A 22,494-nucleotide genomic window follows, 5' to 3' on the forward strand; every position below is an offset into this window, starting at 1 on the left:
TCAGCTGATGAGTCCAGGCCTTTTATAAATGCCTTGCTCAGTAGGGAACTGCCGACTACAAGTTATTTCTGCCATTATTTTTTAAAAAGTCACAGTAAACAATTTACTAATTTCAACACAAAAGGCTCAAGCAAGGGAAGTGTTACAGCTACAAAAGAAACAACAAATATTGTCACAAGACTTGCATAGGAACTCAGTGACCCCAAACGTCCCAGGACGTTCAGCATCATAAACCAGCATAAATGCAGCTTTAGTCACAGGAAATGGGGAACACACAGTAAGGTTTCCATTCCATTCACAGCAGCTTCATGAAGGGTGATGCTCATAAACAGAACCATTCCTAAGTTCATCCTTCCAGTGGTTTTGCACAGCAAAACAGTACATGGCAGTATTATTTTTGTCCTCACATCACAATTTCCTTGTTTTCATTTGGATAGCACTTAGGTCGAATAACTGCAACAAAGAATTGTGTTTTAGTTGTGCATTGGAGGGCAACTTTTGAGTTATCACTTTGGAGAATTGCTGATTTATATCAGATTTACTCTGGCAGTGATTACGATAACTGCCACATGGCTAACTGGAGTCCTGATCTTCTGCTTCTGGCTCAGGAGGGTACAATTCATCCAAGATCAGCTCTGCAACAACAACAAACGACAAGAAGCACATTTCAGAGAGGTGTTTTTTTGTACTTGATGAAATTAATAGCTGGGATCTGATTTACTGTAAAACATGCTGCCTGTAGTATGCTACAGCAAGTGCCAAAAGCAAGTGCTCAGCTATCTCGGACAATGACACTGTGCTACAGGGTGTACAGTGGGCACCAGGAGGCATTGAGGTGCAGGGAGAAGAGGCAAAAGCACCAGATCAGCTCTGCAGGAAACAGACACAGCATGTGTGCAAAGCAAAGGGAAAGCTCTGATGTTACACGAGCTAGAGGAGCTTTTGGAATAGTGGAGGACATGGATGGGTAGAAGAAGGAAGATGAAGGAAGGTGTTAGGGATGCAGGGAAAAAAAGAACTGTTAGGGAAAAGTGTAATGTTAGTGGGAGACTTGGAATACTGTTAAACATGGCAACACAGCAAAGATTATTGTTCTGCAAGGAGCTGGGGCATAGGATTTTATTTGATCAGACAGTAGGGACATATTTCTATGGAGAGAAGAGAGAAGACTAGTGCTTCTGTGTAATGAAGTCTGAGAAACACGACGACTGTGGAGTACCCTCTTAGGTCAAACCAACAAAACATCCATGGTCGGTAGACAGTGGTTATTAGGACTACTAACCACTAGTCATTAGGAACAGGCTGCTCAGGGACCCGGGGGAGTCACCGTCCCTGGAAGCATTCAAGCACTGTGGGGATGTGACACTGAGGGACGTGGGCAGTAGTGCTGGTAGGAGGATGGCTGGACTTAATCATCCCAAAGGTCTTTTCCAACCTTAGTGACTCCACAGTGAACTGAGAACGGGACAGAAGTGGTATTTTATTTATGTTAGGGAGGGAAAAAACCCAAACCACAACACAACACACCGTGGCTCCATTTACCTTCGCAGGCGCTCAGCTTTTTAGTTTTTCTGAGGATGGCTCTAATGCCTGGCATGGCTTGGTCATACTGATGGAGTACTTCCAAACAGTGCTCATGAAACAGTTTGTCTTTCTGAGATAGGCTGTGTAAGAGCAGGACAGCGTCCCTTAAGAACTGAATGACTTGCTCCTTATGTGCACACAAGCTGCTCTCAAATCTTCTAATCTTTGTCCACTGTCTGTGTAACATTATTATTAGTGCCTTAACCACCTGCCAGAGGAAAAAAAGAGACTGAGTACCCAAACTGAAATCACAGCAGCAGAAAACGCATTGCATTATGAACTGCATTAGTTACTCTTCAGATATCAGATGCTAGGAAGCAAAATCAAACTTTCCAGAAGGCAGGCTTTGAAGTACAGTAGCTAAAAAAGGATAAGAGGCTACTCCTACATTGTCAGCAGAAGAAATTCAGTAGCTACAGTGACGTACCTCCAGATTACACTGGCAGTGTGCAGCAGGGGGTAAAACTGTTGGGCTGGAGAACCGCACACACCGGGTCAGGAGCCTGACTGCCTGTTCCAAAGACATGCAGATGCGTTACAGTGAGTAGCAGGCTTCTGCAGAACTAGCAAACTACTGAGCTGCAAATCAAGGCAAGTCAGAACAACATTTTGTTACTGGCTTCTTTAACTAACGGCTGATCTTTTTTACTCCACCAAAACTAGTTAGTGTAATCTTTGCTGTAAAACTTAACTGCCTGACTTTACTTCACTAAATGCAGTGAATATCTTCAGTTTCTATCTTTCATGTGTAGTAACTCAAAGTAAATTACAGGATCAAAATGGTACACAGGTCTTGCTCTCTACCAACCTAAAAGCAGAACAACATTTGCAGTCTTGAATTCATTTGCAGCTTCGTGCTTTTTCAGTGACTTCACTCTGACTGCTATGACTGGTGTTATCTTGAAGAATAGTTACTGATTCAATTTCCAACAGTGATTCATAGAAACCAATGTAATTCCACACCAAAAGCTCAAACTTTCAGCTTCTGTTACAGTTGAAGAACTTTTTTGGATGCTTCAGGCACTGCCCTGCTCCTCCCACCCCTTCAACAAGACAAACTGTGGGACCTGGCAGTGTTACCTCTTGCTCCAGCTGCAGCCAATGCACCTCAGAGGCCGATTTGTCCGGTCTTGACGTGATGTACATGTACAGTGCAAGAAGAAGGCAGCTATCTGGAAGAGAGTTAACTCAGTTCTTTTCACAGCTAGTCAATAGCAGGTGATATTTTTGTTAGTTTTCAACTCCCCAGAACTCCTTTTTTCCTCAGCAGTTTTTAATACAACAGGCATTTGTGGGGAAAGTAAAAATCCACAGCGCTGAGTGTACACAGGTGACACCAGAGGTGCTCTTCAAACAGCAATGAAACTCAGCACAAGCACAAGCTTGCAGGCAGCGCAGCAGCCTGGGCTGTGGGGGTTAAGACTACAGAACAAAGCCTGTTTGTATGACTTTTAGTTGGGCTGACTAATACTAAACTGCTAACAATCCTGTGTGAAGGAATTTTGTACCTGAATGGGAGCAAAGTTGAGCAACCAGCAAGTGGTGTTGTGCAAGTATGGACAGCAGCTTCACGGTCAGAAGAACTGTGTGCAGAGGGACGGCCGGGCACAGGACACGGAGCAGCACCTGGTGGCTCAGGAGGTGCTGAAAACTTGCAAAGAGAAATCCCAGTTACAAATGGGAAGTGACTGACGAGTCGAAAGTAATTCACTGCTTCGTAACTCACACCTTTTCCAGCCATTCAAAACACAAGCTCCACTTACACACCAGAAATAAAGTAAGCTGCAAAACATATGCTGTTATGTGGTGCAGGCAGCCTGCAGTTCATATGATGGCTCCATGCATCCATTAGCAAGCAAGGATCACACTTTCAGGAGTGGCATTTCATCCACAAGAATAAACAGACATTATATTTCACGTAATTGTAAACAGAATATGAGAATTATAAATATTATAACATAGAGTAGAAATAGAATAAATAAGTAAACCGGGAAGCCTTGTGCTTTCATTCCTTATGCACCTCCCAGCAATTCAAATACAAAAAATGATCAACCACACGACTGAAGAAGCTTTCTCACTTCAAAATGAGAGCCATGCAAGGAGCCAAAAGCATCTGCTTCACGTAAATGCATGATAAGCAGATCTTACTATCGAGCTGGGGCAATTATCACATTCATTAGCAGCCAAGGCAGTGGTCAGATCCTCCACTGCATCCCAAAGGTGAGCCAAGAAACGTGACATTCTCCCACAGGTGTCAACACCTTCTACTGCCACCTGCACAAATTATTTTCAACAGTGAAAACTGCTACACAACAAAGAGCCTGAAATCACTGATGAACTACTACTGACTTACTTTATTAGCAAGTCCATCGTTGAGTTTTCAGCCAGTTTTACCAGAACTTTCAGGCTGTGCTGCAGGATGCAATCCATCTGGGAGCCCGCGGTGGCAGAAAAAGCTAAAACCTGGAGCAGCTTTCTGAACAAAGAATGTTGTGCTTCAACGTTACTGTCAGCATCCTGCGGAGCGTCAGGCAGCCCTCCTTGTGTCCTGTCATCTTCTTTATTCTCACACAGCGCATTTCTGTCTGTCTTGGAAAGCTGTTCTTCTCCAACAGCAGAACTTTCTTCCACCTCATTAGCCAGCAACGCGTGGACAACGTCCCAGCTATAAAACGCCAAATAATAAAGAATGCCTAGCGACAGAACTGTTGCTTCTTCAAGAGACAACCTGAAGTCCTCCTTACTCGCCACCTTACTTGTGTTGGTTCTGGAAGAAACGACTGCATGGTTTCCACAAGAAGCATTTACTGACTTGTCTGCCGACTGCACCGCTCGACAGTAAGCACCGATGTGGTGCTCCACCAAGGGCAAGAGGTGCACAGCTCCTCGGATCCTGCAGCATTTCAAATACAACACCTCGCTCCCACGCCCTGCAGGGCTCCCTTCGCACGGCCCTTCGTCCATAGCGATCAAGTTCAGCCCTGTCACTGCGAGCTTCTGAGCTTCTTGCAGGGACACAAGAGGAGCAACTTCTTCCGGGGCTGCCCTGGTGCCAGGCATCTGCGTGGGCTGCCTACCCAAACAAAAGGAGGAAAATACTTTGGTGGAAGAAAAAGTAGAGAACAGAGCTGAAAATGTGCTTATTTGTGTTCTGAATCAAAGAATAGCAAGGCCAGGGATGGCTGTTCTCAAACTGCAGCTACAGAGGCCAAATGCAGGTATGCTGCCTGCATGAAGTGGAAGGGCAGTGAGGCACGAGCCATGCTAACACCACAAAGCACTGGAACTGCTACAGTGTCAGAAAAGCAATGGTATTTCATGAGATAAAGTCTAGTTCTTTAAGGAGAGAAATGCAGTAGTTAAATTAAGTGCTTAATGCATTCATCTCCTGTAGTATTAATCAAGAAATATAGTGACAGTAAGCATTGTTGGTTACAGTCTTATTAAGCAGTAAAACAGGCTGAGCAGATAAGACTGCACCAAAAACCTTTATTAGAAGTTCTAAACCAACAGGTGCAGGCAAATAGTTATAAGTTACCACGGTGTGCATCCTCCTATAAAATAGAGGGTACAACCCAGGTTTTGTGAGCAACTAATTCCTTTCCAAACTATCCCACTGAATTCAGCAATTGTTAGCCTACAAGCCTAAGGAAATGTTAAATGCAAAACAAAGGGCTCTCAACAAAAGAGCCATCAAACAATTAACAACAAAGATCTGATGAACGAACATGATATTTGAAACCATGTTCAGACAGTTAATTTTATATTCAACTTCATATTTAAATACAGCACTGATTTAGACTTTAGGATACATGTATGTGTGTGTGTGTATATATATAATAAATATTTTATATAGTTAAACATATCCTTAAAAAGATAAGGCAGCAGTTGCTTGTAGCCACTTCCAAGTTTTCCTAATTTCTGTGCCCTCCCCTAATACAGAATTAATCCAGTTTCCCATTTCGTGTTTCTCCTGCATTCAGTGCCTACAATCACCAAAGACAGGTGACCAAAGCTGCAGAACGATGCTCCAAGTTCTGCCTTCAATGCACTCAGCCAAAGGGCGCCGAACACAAGGCGCCAGGTGCCCCACACACAACACCTTTGTCACCCAGCATTCCACTGTGCTGCAAACACATCAGATGCAATTTTACAGTCCTTACGTCTGCAGAAGGTCGGGCTGCAGCACAGCTCCTGGCAGAGCCTCAGCGCTGCTGCTGAGGAGATGGCAAAGTCCCAGCAGGGACCCAGAGACAAGGGGCTGCTTCAGCAGGGCGCTCAGCAAGGCGGAACCTGGAGAGATTGCCTTTGGAGTGGCTTTTCCATCCTCTGCAACAACAGCAACATATTTCAAAAGGTTTACCTCACCAATGCTGCTCTCAACCTCAAAAATCAGTTCTTCCATCATCAATTTCCTTTCTCTTACAAGACAGAATACGGGAAGAAAATAATATTTTAAATTCATCGGTTCTCAAAATCTTATAGATCACAATTTAAATGTGGGTCAAGGCATGTTTAAGGAGATTTTAACTACAGTCCCTTTATAAGCAAAAGATCTCAATCAAGTGGTTGTAACAACGCAGTCATCCTGGGGCCATGGCCTCCATGTTCCAGTCTGAACATTAAAACCACGTGAAGCAATTCTGAACTGGAAATAACGTGTTGAACACCTTAAGCACTGATGTGCTCCTTCCACTTTCAGAAACAAGAAATGTACATTTTTCCTGCTCTCTTCACAACAGATAGCACTGTTTGATTACACAGCCAAGCCTGGAAGATGTCTCTCAATGTACATCTTCGTCCATACCCTTCTGAAAAGCAAAACCCAGGCAAACAATGTTCTGAAACAGAGTAACAATATCCCAGTGCTGCAGGGATATACGATAATAGAATCTGAAATGTTTCAGTGCAAAACCAAAGCTAAGAGCAACTAACTCCCCAGGCAGGAATCCATGCAGTGGCACTGCACATACATGACAGCACTCACTAATGGCCTCTTAATCGCTCCTCAGAAATGCTCATCTATTTTTTCATGCTTATTATTTCTGTGTTGCCAGAAATACGTTACCTTGAATGTTCCGACGAGGTACAGAATTGCAAGAACCATTCCTTCCCATTGCTTCCTGCTTTATGGATGACAATTCAGGATGGGGCATCTTACTATCTAAAGCAAACAGTAATTATGTTTCAAATACAAGGAATAATCGCTTAGACACCTGCATCTGTCATCTGCACACCTTCAATTAGCCACAGCTGTCATGCAGTAAGAACACAGAGCACAGGCCAATATAAAATACTCAGCAGTGTCAAACACTGAGTTGAAAAAGTAACTATAGGAACCCTCCTAAGGCTGCTGATACACGCTGCCCAGCACTGCTTCTGGCTGGATACTGCAGCTGGCAGAAACGCCTCAGATGTTCCATCAGCCTGCAGTGAAGGTCACAGAATCATAGCCTGCTTTGGGTCGGAAGGGACCTTTAAGATCATGTAGTTCCAACCCTCTGCTCTCGGCAGGGACAGCTCCTAATGTCTCCCATTATTTCCCTCTGCCAATGTGCCACTGTCTCAACGCAGCAGTTGGCTGCTATTAAAAAAAGAAGAAAAAAAAAAAAGCAACACAATTTTTGTTCCATATGACAGTAATACACAGAAAAACGCACACATGTGTTTCCTAGGTTTTACTCAATGACTTTAAAGTCACAGTTGAGTGAGAATTACTGCTCAACACATAAAGGAGGAAATGAGTGAAGCCCTGCAGCTGCTCGCTTTAACGTGGCTCAATATGCACCATTTAAAATGAAATACCAAAAAAAGAGAACTATTACCAAAGCCCAAACCTCAGGAGTATAACAAACGCACGAGCTGACTGCTAGACCTATTCAACAAATAAGCAAATTATTTCCTGTTCCTTCTTGAGTGAGGAACGTGGGTAACAGTTTGGACATTGCAGCTCATCTCATAATAAATGACTTTCTCATGAGAGCCAGCAAACCCTTCACCCAGCTCCCTGGCATTTACCTCACTGCCAAGTGATCCTCCTGCAAACCTGAGGTGGAGCCATACGGAGCACAAGCAGTGTCACACAAAAAGAACCACTCTTGTGCCTGTGCTGACCTTACTGCAACTGCTGGGTCACACAGGGCAAAAGTCTGAATCTAAGGCAGAATGTTCACAAGCAGCTAAAAATACTGCAGGTTGTATACATAAGTTGTATGCAGGTTTACCTTCCTTGCTGGAAACCGTCTGTGCAAAACAATTTCCTGAAGAAGAAGAAGAGGGTCTGACAGCTGTTTCAGCATTGAAAGACTCTTTTGTAGGAAAAGACCTTTTTCCAGGCTGCAGAGGACACCCTTCTGATTTCATCTGGACTGTAAAATTCTTTTTAGGGCTACTAAAAAACAAACAAACAAACAAAAAAGAACAACGAAACACCAACAAATACCCCTCCAGCTTTAATGAATCGATATCTTTTTTGGGAGCATTTTATTAAACAACACAGATCTATTTAATAGCTTTCTCAGCACTGATGTTTCAGTGGTACTTCACTCTACACCCCCTGCATTTCTGTCACAGAAAGATTTCTTCAGCTCAACAGGATGGTTTGGGTTGTATTTTCTCAAGGAAATGACCTAAGAGTTACACGGACAAAGGAAACCTGTGCACGAATTCAAGCGTGCATGAAAAGAACACAGATTATTTTCCAAAACCCACACATACCTTTGTGGCACAACCGTTTGAGCTGAGTGTTTGTTTCTTTCACAGTTCTGAAGCCGCGTTCTTAATTCATTCATTTCTGCATCTTTGAACTGCAACTCTGACTGCAGTGACAGTAACTGAAAGAATCAATGAGATCGTTTTACTGTTACAGAATAGGTAAGTGGTTCCAACTGCAAAGCAATGCAAATTTCAGTAAGATTTCAAGGTTGCAGGCTACTTACTGTGGTCTCTGTACAAGTTCTCCATTTTTATGCTAATCCAATTAATACTATCTGAGAACCAAGTGCCCAGGGTCAGGCAAGAAGCAATGACTTGGCAAGACAGACCAAGTGCCACAAGAGCACGAGCACAGCCAGGCCATTAACAGCACAAAAGCAGCCACTGTCCTCTTCAGGGCTCTCACAAAGATGACTGCAACAGGAACAGCAATCTGATCAGAGTCACACAGCACCTTCTGTCTCATTTTCCATTCTACAATTGTTTGTAATGTACCATTCTATTTCCAGTTGTAATGTTCCGGGGACTGCTAAAGAAAGCAAGCAAGCAAAAACCTGCCATCTTAACTTCACTCTTATTTTGGCAGAAGAAATGCCCTGTCAGGTTCTTGTAAGGGTTTTCTTCTGCATAACAAAATAAAGGCACACTCAGAAGTGTCACACAGATATTCCTTCTTTGACTGAACAGACCGTGGCAGCACTGAAGTCACACTGTGAGCTTCTTTCTGTGTGTGGTGCTGAGGTGACTGACAGAGCTACAAACCTTTTTGGAGAATTCTCTCTCTTTTTCACCAAGGGCCTGAGATTGTTGCTGTTCCAACAGCATGTACGACCTTCTCTGCTCATCCATAGTGTGCTCCATCTGCTGCATTGAGTCACGCAACATTTTGATTTCCCCATTTTTAGTAAGAATTTCATCCTGCATTTCTTTCAGCTGCAAAGAGATGAATTCCATTAAGCATACATTCAGCCAAAAGTATCCATATTGCTCTCTACAAGGTCAAAGGCCGAGTGCTGTAGCTCAGTTGCTATATAGTTGCTATAACCCAGTGTAGAAATCCTGCACTGTGGCTTCTCTTTTTTTTTTTTTCCTGATTAAATCAGGCTCTGTGACTTTCTCTAATAGAATTACAGTGTTTTGCTGCCTGTCAGAGAATGTGGGCTTTTCTGCACTGCTGTCACCCCTTTCTTTTAGGGAAATGGTTTCTAACTGAAGGAGGGGAGGTTTAGACTGGACATAAGGAAGAAATTATTACAATGAGGATCATGAGGCAATGGCACAGGATGCCCAGAGAGATGGTGATGCCCCATCCCTGCAGATTCCCAGCTCAGGCTGGGGGGCTCTGAGCACAGATAGAGCTGTGGGCGCCCCTGTGCACTGCGGTGCCTTTCCATAAAGCACAGTAACACCATCCCCTTAAATGCACTCTTTCAAATCATTAAGTGACAAAGAGCAGCCGCACAGGACAGAGGGTTTAACAGGAAAGACAAAAACTGACAGATCAGCATTTGCTTATCCGAAATGCCCGGGGCACAAACACCACTCCCTTCGGACGCCCTGGAGCCATTTCCATTAGGACTCCTTTCATACACCGCACGCTCGGATTCCGAACCACCCGGATCAGAGGCAGGACCGGATCCCCGCCCCCGGGCTCCACAGAGTTGCGGGGCGGCGCTGACCTTCCGCCGGGCGTCCTCGTGCTGCGCCTGCAGCACCTGCAGCTGGAACGCCCCTCGCAGCTGAGCGCCGTCCGCACCGCCGCCCGCTGCGGAGAGAGAACGGGAGAGCTGTGGTCTCGCTATCGCGACAGTCGCGCCTCCGCCCCCCTCTCGCCCCGCGCTGACCTCCAGGCTCCGCGGCGCCGCTCCACGCGCCGTGCGGGCGGCTCGCCGGGGCCGGGCCTCGTCCGGCGGCGTCCTGCGACAGCGCCTGCGAAGCGATCGTGTCGATCTCCTCCAGGTCGTCCGCCGTGAAGTCGTCGTTGTCCCCGAAGGGATCTTCTTCCGCCCCGACCTCCGCCGGCCCCTTGGGGCGTTTGCTGGGCGGGAAGCCGTTCCCCAGCGCGGCGGCCGGGGCGCTGCCCCGCGGCCAGCCCGCCCCGCACAGCGCGGGACCGCTCCGTTTCCGCGGCCCGAGCGGCGGCCGGGTGGCCATGCCGAGAGCCACTCGGCCCCGCACCGCCCCGCGACCCCGTCGGCCGGAAGCCCGCGCGCCGAGCCGCGGCCAATCGGCGGCGGGCTGCCCTCCTCCCCGGCCAATGGGCGGCCGCGCCTACGGCGGCCCCCGAGGGTCAAACCCGCCATTGGTCGCCGCTACTCGCGCTGTGAGCGGCTCGCTGATTGGACGGGCGGGCGCGAGAGCGGCGGCCGACGGCGGTGGCGGCGCTGCTCTCCTCGGTGAGGAGCGGTGACGTCACGCTGACGGCAGGTGACGTCATACCGCGCCACGGCCCGCTGGGACGAGCTGCGGCGTGTTCTGTGTGCAAGAAGATTCTGTATTTGGTAGTCCTACTTCATTTGTTCCTGCTGTTTCGTTTCTCAACTCACTGCTGCAGGAATCTTGCAGAAAAGTGCATTAAAACGTGGAACGCACGCCTGGATCGCCCTCCTGGCGGAGCCTCTGAGCCTGGATCTGGAGTCTTGGCCCCGGAGCAGCGCGTCTGAAAAGAGATGGATGGAGGTTTACAGACCACGCCCGTGTTTTGAGACGTGCGAGCGACGAGAGCCCAGACGAGACAGCGGGGCGGAGCGGGGCCGGAGCCGGGAGATCCACGCGGCGGCGCGCCTCGTCCGCTCCCGCCCTTCCCGCTCCGACCAATCGGCGGCGAGGCCCTGCCCCTCCGCCAGCAAAACAAACACGGCCCGTCTCCGCGGCCGCCCAATGGCCGCGCGCGGCCGCCCGTAAGCCCCGCCCCGCGCCCGCCGCGGCCAATGGGGATCGGGCTCGGCGGCCGCGGAGGGGCGCGGGGCGGGCCGCGTCGTTGTGACGCGCTGCTGCGCGACGTCGCCATTGGCCGGAGCGGCGGGCCGGGCGGAGCGGCGCGGCGGCGCTAGCGGCGGGCCGGGGCCGGAGCGGCGGCGAGCGGCGGCCGAGCGGCCATGAGAACCGAGACCTCCACGGCTGCGGCGTTCGTCACCCGCCTCCTGCGGGCCGCCGGCGGAATCGGCGAGGAGCAGCTGCGGTGCTTCCGGGAGTACCTGCAGGAGGCGCTGCGCGGTGAGCGGCGGCCCGGCCCGCTCCGCGTCGGCGGTGCTAACGCCGCTAACGCCGCTAACGCCGCTCTTTGTTCCCTCCCGCAGAGCACTACAAACACCACTGGTTCCCCACGGCGCCGACCAAGGGCTCCGGGTACCGGTGCATTAGGATCAACCATCAGATGGACCCGCTGATCGGCAAGGCGGCGGCGATGATCGGACTGAGCCACGAGAGACTTTTCCAGCTCTTGCCCAGCGAACTGACTCTTTGGGTCGACCCTTTCGAGGTGTCCTATCGGATAGGCGAGGACGGCTCCATCTGCGTCCTCTATGAAAGTCCACAGCCCGGGGCGAAGGCGAGCAAAGCCCTGGAGAGCAGGAGCAGCTGTAAGAAGTGGAGAACTGGCCGGTCCAGCCCGTCCGAGAGTTACAACATGATGACGGTTTCTAGTTAGAAGTTACTGTTCCTTGTACAGTTATGTATGTATCCCAGTTCTGTGATAAACTTAATTGTAACTGAGGTCTTGACTCTTTCTTTTCTTCTTTTATTGGTAGCGGCGGGAGCTTTTCACCCTGTATCATCCGAGTTGTAACCGTACTGCCAATCCTTGTGGCCAAGGGCTAACGTGTAAAGCAGCTCTTCAGTCTGCCCGTTACTCTGGAACATGTACTGTAAATGCACTGTACAGCCGGTTGGTTGTTTTACACATTTATATTTTCGAGGAAATTCCGGTATTTGTAATAAAAAGCGACGCTGTAGCACTTCATGGTGGATTTTAGTCAAGATTAACATTTTGTTTGGAAAAAAAAAAAAAAAGAAAGAAAAACAAACTCAATTTGAAAGCAATAACACAAAGGGGATTAAAGCAGAAGCAGCGAGCTGCACATCAATCTCCACTGACTTGTCTGCACAGACTTTTCTCAGGGTCATCCAAGTTTGGCTGCAGGGCACAAATCACAGAAGTATTTTTTACCTTTTTCAAAGCATGTGTTTTGTTTATTTGGGAGCTGGGTTTCATCACACCCCGATGTTCTGACAGAAGGGGTTGGGGAATTTGTCTATCTTACTTCTAGTTAGCAAAGTAGAATAATAAAGACTTGCTCAAAGTGCTTTTGACTTGTTTTTTATTGTCTGGTCTCTGTTCTGTGATTTTTCTTGTTTTCCTTTTGAGACATTGCTCTCAAAGCTTGCCACAGCTCTTTCTAGTCACTGCAGATCCCGCACCTTTAGCAGGGAGAAGCTCTGAATATTCACCTTTATTTCAGCTCGCTGCAACATGCTCAGTACCAGTAAAGCTTGCTTAGCAGTGTGCCTGAGCAGGGCTGTGTGGTTCACTGTGTGCTGGATGAAACTGAATGGAAGCAGAAGCATGCTTCTAACACTTGATCTGTAGCAGAAGTATTTTTGGATTCATTGAGTTTGTTTAAAGCAGTGACTTAAACCCATGTAGGGAGCTGGAGTGAAAGGCTGTGTGATATTTGCCATTGCTGATCTGCTGGGAGTTAAGGAACTGCTGTTCCTTACAGCAGCTCAGAATTCTCCTTCTGTCAGCTTGGATTTGCAGTTTAGTAAAATCAGAACCAGAAGCAGTGGGTTCACTACAACAGCCAAAGTTGTTTCTGGTTTGTGTGATGACTTGGTAGTCCGGTGAAGGATCCCATTCTATGGCTGTGCTGTGTCAGAAGCCACGGTTTGTAAGGTAGCAATGCAGACTGCACTTCTGGTAGCCTGCAGTCTGAGCAGAGCTGGGTGCTTGATGAAAAGGAGCTTTGTCTCGTGTTCATCTGTCAGCAAAAGCCATCTTGTGCTATGTCAATAACGTGGTAAAGCATGCAGCGAGGGGGCAAGTCTGGGCAGCCTGGGAAGGGTAGAACCCGGCCTGCATAAGGAGCTTTTCTCTTTGCATTAGAGAAAGCTGTGGCTTACTGGTTGCACTTTGCCTCGATTGCTGCTTGCCCTGTTGTTTTGGAGGCAGGCTTGGCTGGTAGGCTCTGTTTAATCTGAACAGAATGCACAGTGCCATGTTCTTAGTGAGCAAAACTTTGTAAAAATTGATTTTGTTCCTTGCCTGTCACTCCAGGAAATGAGTGTCTGGGTTACTTTTACTAAGAAACGGATGTTTAAGGTCTTGCAGCAAACTGCCTTTAGTAAAACAAGATTGAAAAATCATTTCTTATAACATTGTCTGATTTCCTTACTAACCTTCACCTCTGTTCCTGATTGATTTGCCTGCACTGAATATTTATTTCCTCAGGACCTCTAGGGGTCAAATTCAATGCATTTGTTGCTAATTGAACAGAGTAACTTAAAATCTGGCGCAGAGAGCTGCCCTTGTGGCTGAGTGCCCTTTGGAGGGCAATGCTCCGTGCTGCCCGCTCACTTAACAGCAGCTCTTACACAGCAGGAAGTGTTTGAGGCAGTTGTTAGAGGTGAACTGGCAGCTGGGCATGGTTTCTACGTGCTGGACGTGGTTGGGCAGACACAAAGTAGGATACGGTGGCTTTTTCATGTGCTCTTTTCTTGCCTGCTGTGTAAGATGAATCCAGCCGTGTGCCTTCTGTTGCTTTTGTGAGGGTTTGTTAATCCTACTATGTTCAGTGGGATATTTCACACACTGTGTGCAGTGTCTTGTCTCTGGTATCCCTGTACTTGAACCTGCCCTGCAGGTTTGGTGCTGATCATTAGAAAGGACTTTTTTGTCAGTGTAATTCAAGTTCAGTTGCATATTCTTAATCTGCTCTGTAGCCCATTGGGTGAAGGGGGCTGGGAGGTTCAGAGCAAACACACCAAATCAAGAGCTGCAAGTAAATGCATTGTAAAGAGCTTGTGACATCTACAAGTACATTCCACTGCTTTAAAATCAGAGGCTCCCAACAGCACAAAGAAAGGCTTTTCTGGTGGAATGCAGCTCTTGGTAGAAAGCCAAGGGGGCTGTTTAGATGAAGAAGGTAACCTTAGTGTGTTTTCCTTAGAAGAGGAGGGGTTTGGCTTTCTTGTTGCAACAGCACAATACAAAATACTTAAAATGGCAACATCTTGCACATCCTTCTTGCACAAGGCTGACCACATCTGCTCCGGTGTGATTTAGAAGAGAAGGTTTTGGGTTCCGTAGGGAGAACTAATGTATGCCAGCCTTCTTGGAGCAGTAGAAGTGCATGGGGAATGGTATCTGTTGTCAAGCCTGCTTGTAGGAAGATGAGTTACCTGCTGGGTAAGTAAAGCTAAAGGAAGGAACATTTACACATGGCCAAGCATGCATTTGCCTGTTTCTCCCAAGACTGCCTTGCTGCAAAGATGGATAAATAATCCTTGTCCCTGTGAACTACACAGCAAAACCCATATCAGACAGGAGGTCCTGTCAGCTGGTGTCACCTTACTGCTTGCTTGCCGCACATCGCACGGCTGGTCCCCACCTCAGCGAAGGAACAGAGCGGTGCTGAGCTGTGCGCTGCAACGGCTGAGCAATAAGCCTTCATTTCTTCATACATGCCTGAGCTCTGTGCCAAGAACCGAGCGTGGATCCGGATCCCAGCGCTCCTCCCGTCCTCTGCCGCTCCGTCAGCACTGACCTTACGGTGGTTTTTCACTGCACTGAGAACAACAGCAGATCAGAGCAGACGCAGTGCTGACGTAATCGTTAACTACAACATCTTCTGCCCGACCCAGCTGCATTCACACAACCTGCTCTTTGCTGCGTGTCTTTGTTTGCCCTACAATGCTGTTTGTTGGTGGAGCACCTTAGAGAGGTGCAGCGTGTCCCGATGCGGTCAGCACAGAACGGGGTTTGGGCAGGACAGCCCTTTTGTAGAACACTGCTCACTGCTGTTAACGATGTCGCTTTACTTCTAATAAAGATCCTTATCATGAAGTGAATTAGGGCTATATTAAACCCATCTCTTGCAATTATTAGTTATTATTTTCTTCTATCTTAGGACACCTACTTGTGAGCAATTACCTGGTTATCCCAAAACTCACCAGGAATTGCCATCACGGTCCCACCACTATCCTACATTTTATGGAGTGTTTGGTTCTTGTGGCTATGCTTTTCCCTACAAAATTCTGAACACGATCTCAGCATTACTTGCTTGGAATCCTGGACGCATCTCCTCATCCCTGCATAGCAGCAACTTACCCACGTTATCAAATAGAGATAGGCAATATTTGTTTGCCTTGTTTCAGCAACTTTACTGTCCTCATCTTAGCACTAGAGTGATTTTAGTTGGTGGCATACATTAAGAGACCATTGCTTTTTGCACAGCTATTTATTCTTTCTTGTTTTAACCATGGAATTCTCCTGTCAGGCTACTAGTTCTCTTCAGGTTTTGTTACTTGAGAATCCACGTCTGCTGGCTTCATGTTCTGCTCCTTCCATTGGTGTATTTGCTTCTTAACTTATCTTTTCTTGTTTCACCAGAGCTGTTCTTGATAGCTTTGATGTTGTGAGTATTGGGCCCATCTATTTTACTTGTGGTCTTATTGTGGATTTAATCTATCCCAGTGACAACTGCTGCTATTTTGCTTTTAGTATATAGCTATGGCAAGCCTTCACTGAGAAGCAAACTGCCAATATGAGCTCGTAAATTTGGTAGCTTCTCAGGAGAGCAGTATTTCACATTCACATAGAGGTTTTTCTATATTTGTACATATAGAGGTCTTAGGGCCACACCTGTGTCTCCATCTACTTGCAGCTGTGGCTTGGCACTGCGGCTGCCCCTGTTTGTGGTCAGTATGACTGCACAGCCTTCTGAAGGCAGCCAGCCTGCACTGCTGTGAGTTGCAGCTGGCCAGAGAGCGCTGCGGGGAGGAAGGGTGCCACTGAGTCCTCAAACAGCTGAGCTTCACTGCCCACTGCATGCCAGCACGGGATGCTCACTGCGCTCTGGGAAAAGGGACTTGCCTTTACTGTGCTTACCTCATATTCGGTGCACGGAGGGTGCGGGTGGAAATGGACTGGGAGAGCAGCATCTTGTCCTTTGTGCCCCAGAACGGGACGGGCTGATACTGAAACAGAAAGCATTGAATGCTGCCATGTGCGCTGTGAGCTGTTTTTTCAAGAGGTTGAAGCATACATGGGAAAACCTCAGTCAATAGTAATTAAACATGTTCGATGGTAATTAAATACACACTTGAACTCAGTAGTAGTGCTGAACGTTTGATGGGGATTTAAGCGTTTTGGTGGACGGAGGTTTTGCTAAACAAAATTGGTTGAGAATTGTGAGCCACAGTATTAATGGACATGTGATTTTTCTTGCTAGCATTTCTTCTGCACACTTTGGCTGTAATCTCTGGCAGCCATTGCTCCTTGCTGCTTGTAAAGAGAAGGCTGTTGCTTCCACAAGAAGTCTGAAGACACTTTGTGACATGAAAACTGAAACAAGGCTGGAAACCATTGTTAGCTGAAATTAGAGGTCTTTTGCCTTGTGATCCAAAGCAGGCTGTATATCTAATTCAGTTTACTTCCTTACACGACTTCTTATTTTTCTCTTCCTTTTTACCTTTCTGTGTTTTTCTCCTTTATGTCAAATAATCTTTTTTTTTCCTTCATGAAATTTTCTAACCCTCCATACCAGCTTGAAATCAGAAGAGATTCATGCTGGTTTGTTGGCAGCCACCATTCTCGATGGGGAACATCAGAGCAGACACAGTAACCAGCACTGGACTGACCAGGGGAGATTAACCCTGGGCTCTGGAGATATTTTTCTGGCCCTTTATTCTCCAGCCAAGCTGGGCAGCATGGTACCATTCCTTCATGTTGCTTTTGTGTTCTCTTCTTATTGCAGTCGTACTGTTAAACGGCCCAGAAGTTGCACTCAGAAGCAGAGCGATCCGTTCCGTCTGTTCCGCTGTCCTTTCACAAGCATCCCTGCCTGAGAACGCTGAGATCTGCATCAGCTTTGTCAAATCAGTGGGGAGAAACAGCCATGGATTGAGGGAAGCTCCCTGACGGTTTACATAGCTTCTTAAGTAGGGTTCTAGAAAGCTGTACGCACATGGTTTCTATGTCTGCTGCTAAGAAGTTTTAGGATACTTGATTTTATTCAGTCGTTCGCTCGTTTATTTATTTATTTAGAGTAGATGCTTCCTATGGAGATTTAATTTTATATTTCTGAAAAGCAGTTTTTTTGTTTTGTTTTGTTTTGTTTTGTTTTTCCTAAGATTTGCCCCCCTGTGACAATCTAGGGATGAGCCATCCATGGCCATCATGTTTTTGTAGCACAGATCTGGTCGTTCCGCCGCCTGTAGGCGAATTGCTCAACACGCAGCTCGTCACAGCTTTATTTGCACTGCTTCACACCTAAACAAATTAAAGGTGGGATTCCCTTCCCAGCAAAGGCACCTCAGCATCATGCCTACATCTGCAGTGATACTTCCCCGCAGCCTCCAGTGAACGAATGGCCCCAAAATACATCAGCTGATCTTTTTCTCCATCTGAAAAATGTCTGCAACGTAACAGACTCTTGTGTTGAGCTTTGTGCTTGATTTCCCATTGCTTGTCTCTTTGCCAGAAGCGTGTGCCTAAGTTGCTAACTGCCTTCAACCTGGCAGACTCGCCTGTATTTCTCGCCCAGTCCAGGTGCTGTTTTCATGTTGGAATTCCCCTGGCCATAAGCAGAACGGGGTTTTGTGGTGTTTCCTTTATGCCTGTGTCACATCAGTGATGGCTTTTGCCTTGTCCTGACCACATTTGTCCGTGAGTGCCGAGTGTTTCCCTGCAGTCTGTCAGTTGGAAATGTTACCTGTTACCCAGAACGTGGCGCTTCCCATTTGCAGCTGCAGTCATTTGTTCCGACAAACGCTTTTAACTGTTGGAGAAATGCTCCGTTCAACCTTGGTGCATTGCTGTTGCCTGCATACACTTTTTGGGAGAGGGTCCAAAAGGGTAATTCTGTGACATTTGTATGTAGCACAAGCGGTGCCTTTGTGGACACCTCCATACAGCAGAATAAAGCAGTATGTGAGCGCTCTTTCCCTCATGTAATTGCACAGCATTCCCCCTCAGGTAAAAGAGGCCCTGCGTGTTTGTTTTTACTGAAGGATCTATCAGTAATGCTGCTGTGCTCGGCGTTGTGCCAGAAATGAGTGCTTTGGGAAAGCAGCTCGCAGGGCGCCGTTACCAAAGCAAATATCTGTTAGCAGCAAAGATTCTCCTTCCGCATCTGCTCGCTGGCACTTAGCTCCCTGCTGCCACCCCTGTGGACGTGCTCGTCTTTGGGAAGCGCTGTGAATATCCTGGATGTGGATCAGCACACAGATGTGGGGCTGTCTGTAGGAATGGCCGTTGAGCGACCATTTTTTTCCCCATCAGTTTCATCTCTGGTTTTGATTTCTGCATTTTATAAGACTGTTCCATACTGAGTTGAGAGGAAAATGCTCAGTGGAATGAGAGAGGCCAGCAGTGACCGAGGGAAGGTGGAAGCTGTCACAGAACTCTGCATTCTTACTCAGAGCAAACTATCACTTCTTTTGCCATGCACATAGTTTACTATAACTTATTTGCATTGTTACTTATAAAATGTGTGCAGATTCACATATGTACATACAGGGAAGATAACAAAAACCCACACTGCACTGTTCTTGTCCAAACAAACATAGCAAGCACTCCAGCAGAAAGGGAAATTGTTACATCTCACTGGGAGTCAGATAAGGCATCTTTGGTTATGAACCAAAGACTCATTTCTAAAATCCACTGTTAGGTTGATACAATTCCTGATAAGCCTGTATGGATGTTGGGTTTGCTGGTTGGTTTGTTTTTCCTCTCTTTTTCTTTTATTTCTTTCTAATAGCTCTTTGTCACTGTGTTCAATGGTCCCTTGTTTCCAGAAACAACAGTGCATAAGCAGAATGACTTGGCCTGCAGACTGATGGTGTCAATCTGGCCAAGGATGTCCCACAGGAAGAGCCGAATGGGCAAAATGGATGGGGGGATGAAATCAACCGACTTCTCAAAGCTCAGCAGAGCCCCTGGGAAGCGATCAGGAATTGGAAGGAGTACGACTCCTTACGTGCATCTTTGTAGCTGCCGTCTGCTTGCTCATTTCTAATGAAGTTTTCAGTTTCTTTCCATCTACTTTGAGCCCTTCCTGCGCATCTCTAACTCTGAGCTCTCCCATCTGAGCACGGCCACTGAAATAGCACGGCCTGACATTTGGAAGTGCAGTGAGTGCAGAGCCTTTTGTTTCTCATGGGAACTGGAAGCCATCAGTCCTCTGAAAGTCAGATCAGTCCTATTTAAAGGAAGTGTGCAGTTATGAAGCCGAGGGGGGACATAAATAACATTCCGTGACCCCTGTTCTGTAAATGTTTTCTGTAATCAAGATAATGAACCAATGACAGTCATTAGAGTCTTAACCAGCAAAATGGAACAATTCATTTGGAAATTCCACTCACTTTGGACCAGCACGCTGAAGGAACGTGTTCCTGCATGGCATCCTGCGGCCCTGCGGACTGAGCACACCTGTGCACGGGCACGTACCAGAGATAGGGGTGGGCAGCAGCTTCTTGCAAAGGCAGAAGAGGGACTGTCTGCAGGACGGGGAGATGTGGTGGGCTTACATACGTGCCCCAGCAGGAGTTTAGAACTTGATTTAATTGAGGCAGAAAAAGCAGCAGGAGATACGTGTGTAGCTTCGTGGTGACCCGACATCTGCTTTGTTTCTCGCTCTTTGGTTGTTCCAATACACAGATAACACTTCTTAATGAAAGGTCCTACCTTTAATAAGACAGCACAGTCTTCTGTTTTTATTTCTTCTTTCCGTTTTTGAAAATATATTTAAGAAAACAGCAGCAAAGATCTCTATCAAATACTTTTGCTGCTGCTATAGAATACAGTGCAGCAGAAAAGAAGAAAGGTGATTTTCCTTTGGGATGCTGGAGGTGTGAGGGGAGGAGAACTGAGCTGTGTGAGCACCTGGCTGCCTCTCCTCTCCTCAAACCAGCAGGTGAGGCTGTTTCCCATCACACCTACTTTGTAACACTGTACAACCCTGGGAAAGCTGCTGGACAAAATACCAGTATTAATGGAGGGGCTGTTAAAGAAGAGCAGCTTAGTATCACTATTTTTGTCAGTGCTGCTTTGCTTTTCATTCATCCAAGAAGTAATGTAGGTAAAGCAGATATGTGAACAGCTTTCACTTCCTTTCTGCAGAGGGAGAAAATGGAAATGCAGTAAATACAGGAGCTTGCTTTGTTTCTCAGACAGCCACCCTGCAATCAGTAGCCTTGAGATCGGTCAGTTTCTCTTACTCTGCCATTGATGGATTTACATTGTGAAATGTACTCTTCTTTCCAGATGATCATTTCTAGCTGAGGAGCAATTATTACTTGAGTAATTATTTTGGTCTCTCTACTGTTTTTTGGCTGTTTTTTTTTTGGCTTTTTTGTTTGTTTGTTGGTTGGTTGGTTGGTTGGTTTCTTTTGAAGGCTTTCACAATTTCCTTTCCAGTAACTGTTAGTATGTCCTTGTCACTGTTCTCCCCACTTTCACTGTAAGTCCATCTCCAAAAACAGTTCTGTAAATGCCTTCCTTGCACTCTTCGTGGCTCATTCATAATAAAGTAGATTCAAGAACAATCAGGAATTAGGATGTCAAGATACATTTTTGGGATCTGTACATCCATTCTGCACTGCTGTGTACCTCCCCAGATGCCAAGCCTTGCATGAGGAAGGGCATCACTGTTGTTGGGCCTCTTTCTGTTTAACAAGTGTAGGACTTGCTCAGGAATTCTTGCTTTCTCTGGCATTTGAAATTTCATCCCTCAAAGGCCTTCACTGGAGAGATTTGGAACATCTTTTAATATTTTGGTGCACTTGTTTTCCTGTCGCTGTTAGGAACAGTTCTTCTCTGAGCAATTTGGGTTTCTTTTTCCAGAAATGGAAGATGTGAGGTGCACACTCACTATTCACATAAAAACTTTTCTTCCAAATGAAATACTTTCATTAAAGAAAAAAAAAAGCAGTGGATATTGCTTTACACTTGCCTTTGCCAAGCATTCCATCAGAAGCTTGATCACAATCACTCAATAAATGCTCACCTCATTACTCTTTGAAAGAACTGTGAATTGTTACCTTTGAAAGAGCTGTTCTAAATCAATAAAGCGATTGAGTAGATTGTGTTATCACTGACATTCCCATAGTGCAGATCATGAACTCAGGCAGACCTGGCACTGCAGTGCTGGCAGAGAGCTAATACCTTTTTTCTTCAAGGGACCCTGGTCTGTTGAATGGAGGCTACAATTTGTCCTCCTGAGGCACTTCTTTTGTTCATGTGCTCCCTGCTGATTTTCAGAGCACACCCAGAAACATCTGTTCCTTCTTTTAGCTCTTCCCTGGGAAGCCCCCCCACCTTCACCTCGCTGCTCATGCAGTGCTGCTGGAAGTCCCTTTTCCCATCCAGTTCCCCCTGCTCTGCAGCTGAGCTGCAGCAAAGTGCCTGATGCTGCGCTCCCTGCTGATTTTGGTGGTGCTCCTTTTCCTGTACGTGAAAAGCTGGAGGGCTTGCGTGGCTCTGCAGTGCTGTGCTGCTTTGCTGAGCTACTAACCAGTAATTATTACAAACAAAATGAAAGAAAAATCCAAGAAAACCTGACCATTAATTGGTAAGCTGCTGCAGCTTGCCATGTGGGCTAAGAGCCAATGCAAAGAGGGGGCAGGAGCACAGGGAGGCTTGGAGAGAAGAACCTTTTGAGATAGCATAGTTTTTATTAGCTGCTGTGCTGAAACTGCATTGTGTTTCTGTTTACATAGCAGAGATAACAGAAACTGAAGTATAAAGTGCAGAGAAAATGTCTCTTGAAATTACAGCTTCTAATTATTGATTTCAACTATAGCAGGTCCAGTAACTGCACTCTTTAAGGGAGTTGGTTTGGGAAGGATGAAAAAAAGCTCTCATCTTACATGTCACAGTTTGGATACAGCAGTTACTCCACTACAGCCAATAAAAATGTGATGTCTGTGAACTTGGGGCGTTTTATCTCTTCAGGTATCTCACAGCTGTGTCGAGGA

At 46.6% G+C, this 22,494-nt stretch overlaps 2 protein-coding genes across 2 annotated transcripts; one reads left to right on the forward strand and one right to left on the reverse strand.

The window, feature by feature from the left end:
* Positions 1-573: 573 nt before the first annotated feature.
* On the reverse strand, positions 574-10,452 carry ATRIP (ATR interacting protein; the record flags this gene model as incomplete). The annotated part of the gene is made up of 13 exons (XM_079540344.1): positions 574-635; positions 1,543-1,792; positions 2,012-2,095; positions 2,665-2,756; positions 3,093-3,235; positions 3,938-4,657; positions 5,748-5,913; positions 6,653-6,748; positions 7,809-7,975; positions 8,302-8,417; positions 9,061-9,231; positions 9,978-10,063; positions 10,143-10,452. 13 exons carry the CDS (start codon positions 10,450-10,452, stop codon positions 574-576), a joined length of 2,463 nt encoding a protein of 820 aa, XP_079396470.1.
* A 944-nt stretch (positions 10,453-11,396) lies between these two features.
* On the forward strand, positions 11,397-11,947 carry LOC306950181 (protein BTG1-like; the record flags this gene model as incomplete). The annotated part of the gene is made up of 2 exons (XM_079540350.1): positions 11,397-11,514; positions 11,598-11,947. 2 exons carry the CDS (start codon positions 11,397-11,399, stop codon positions 11,945-11,947), a joined length of 468 nt encoding a protein of 155 aa, XP_079396476.1.
* Positions 11,948-22,494: the final 10,547 nt, after the last annotated feature.

This window comes from Tetrao urogallus, assembly GCF_951394365.1.
Source record: "Tetrao urogallus genome assembly, chromosome: 10".
In the NCBI taxonomy this organism is placed as follows: domain Eukaryota; kingdom Metazoa; phylum Chordata; class Aves; order Galliformes; family Phasianidae; genus Tetrao; species Tetrao urogallus.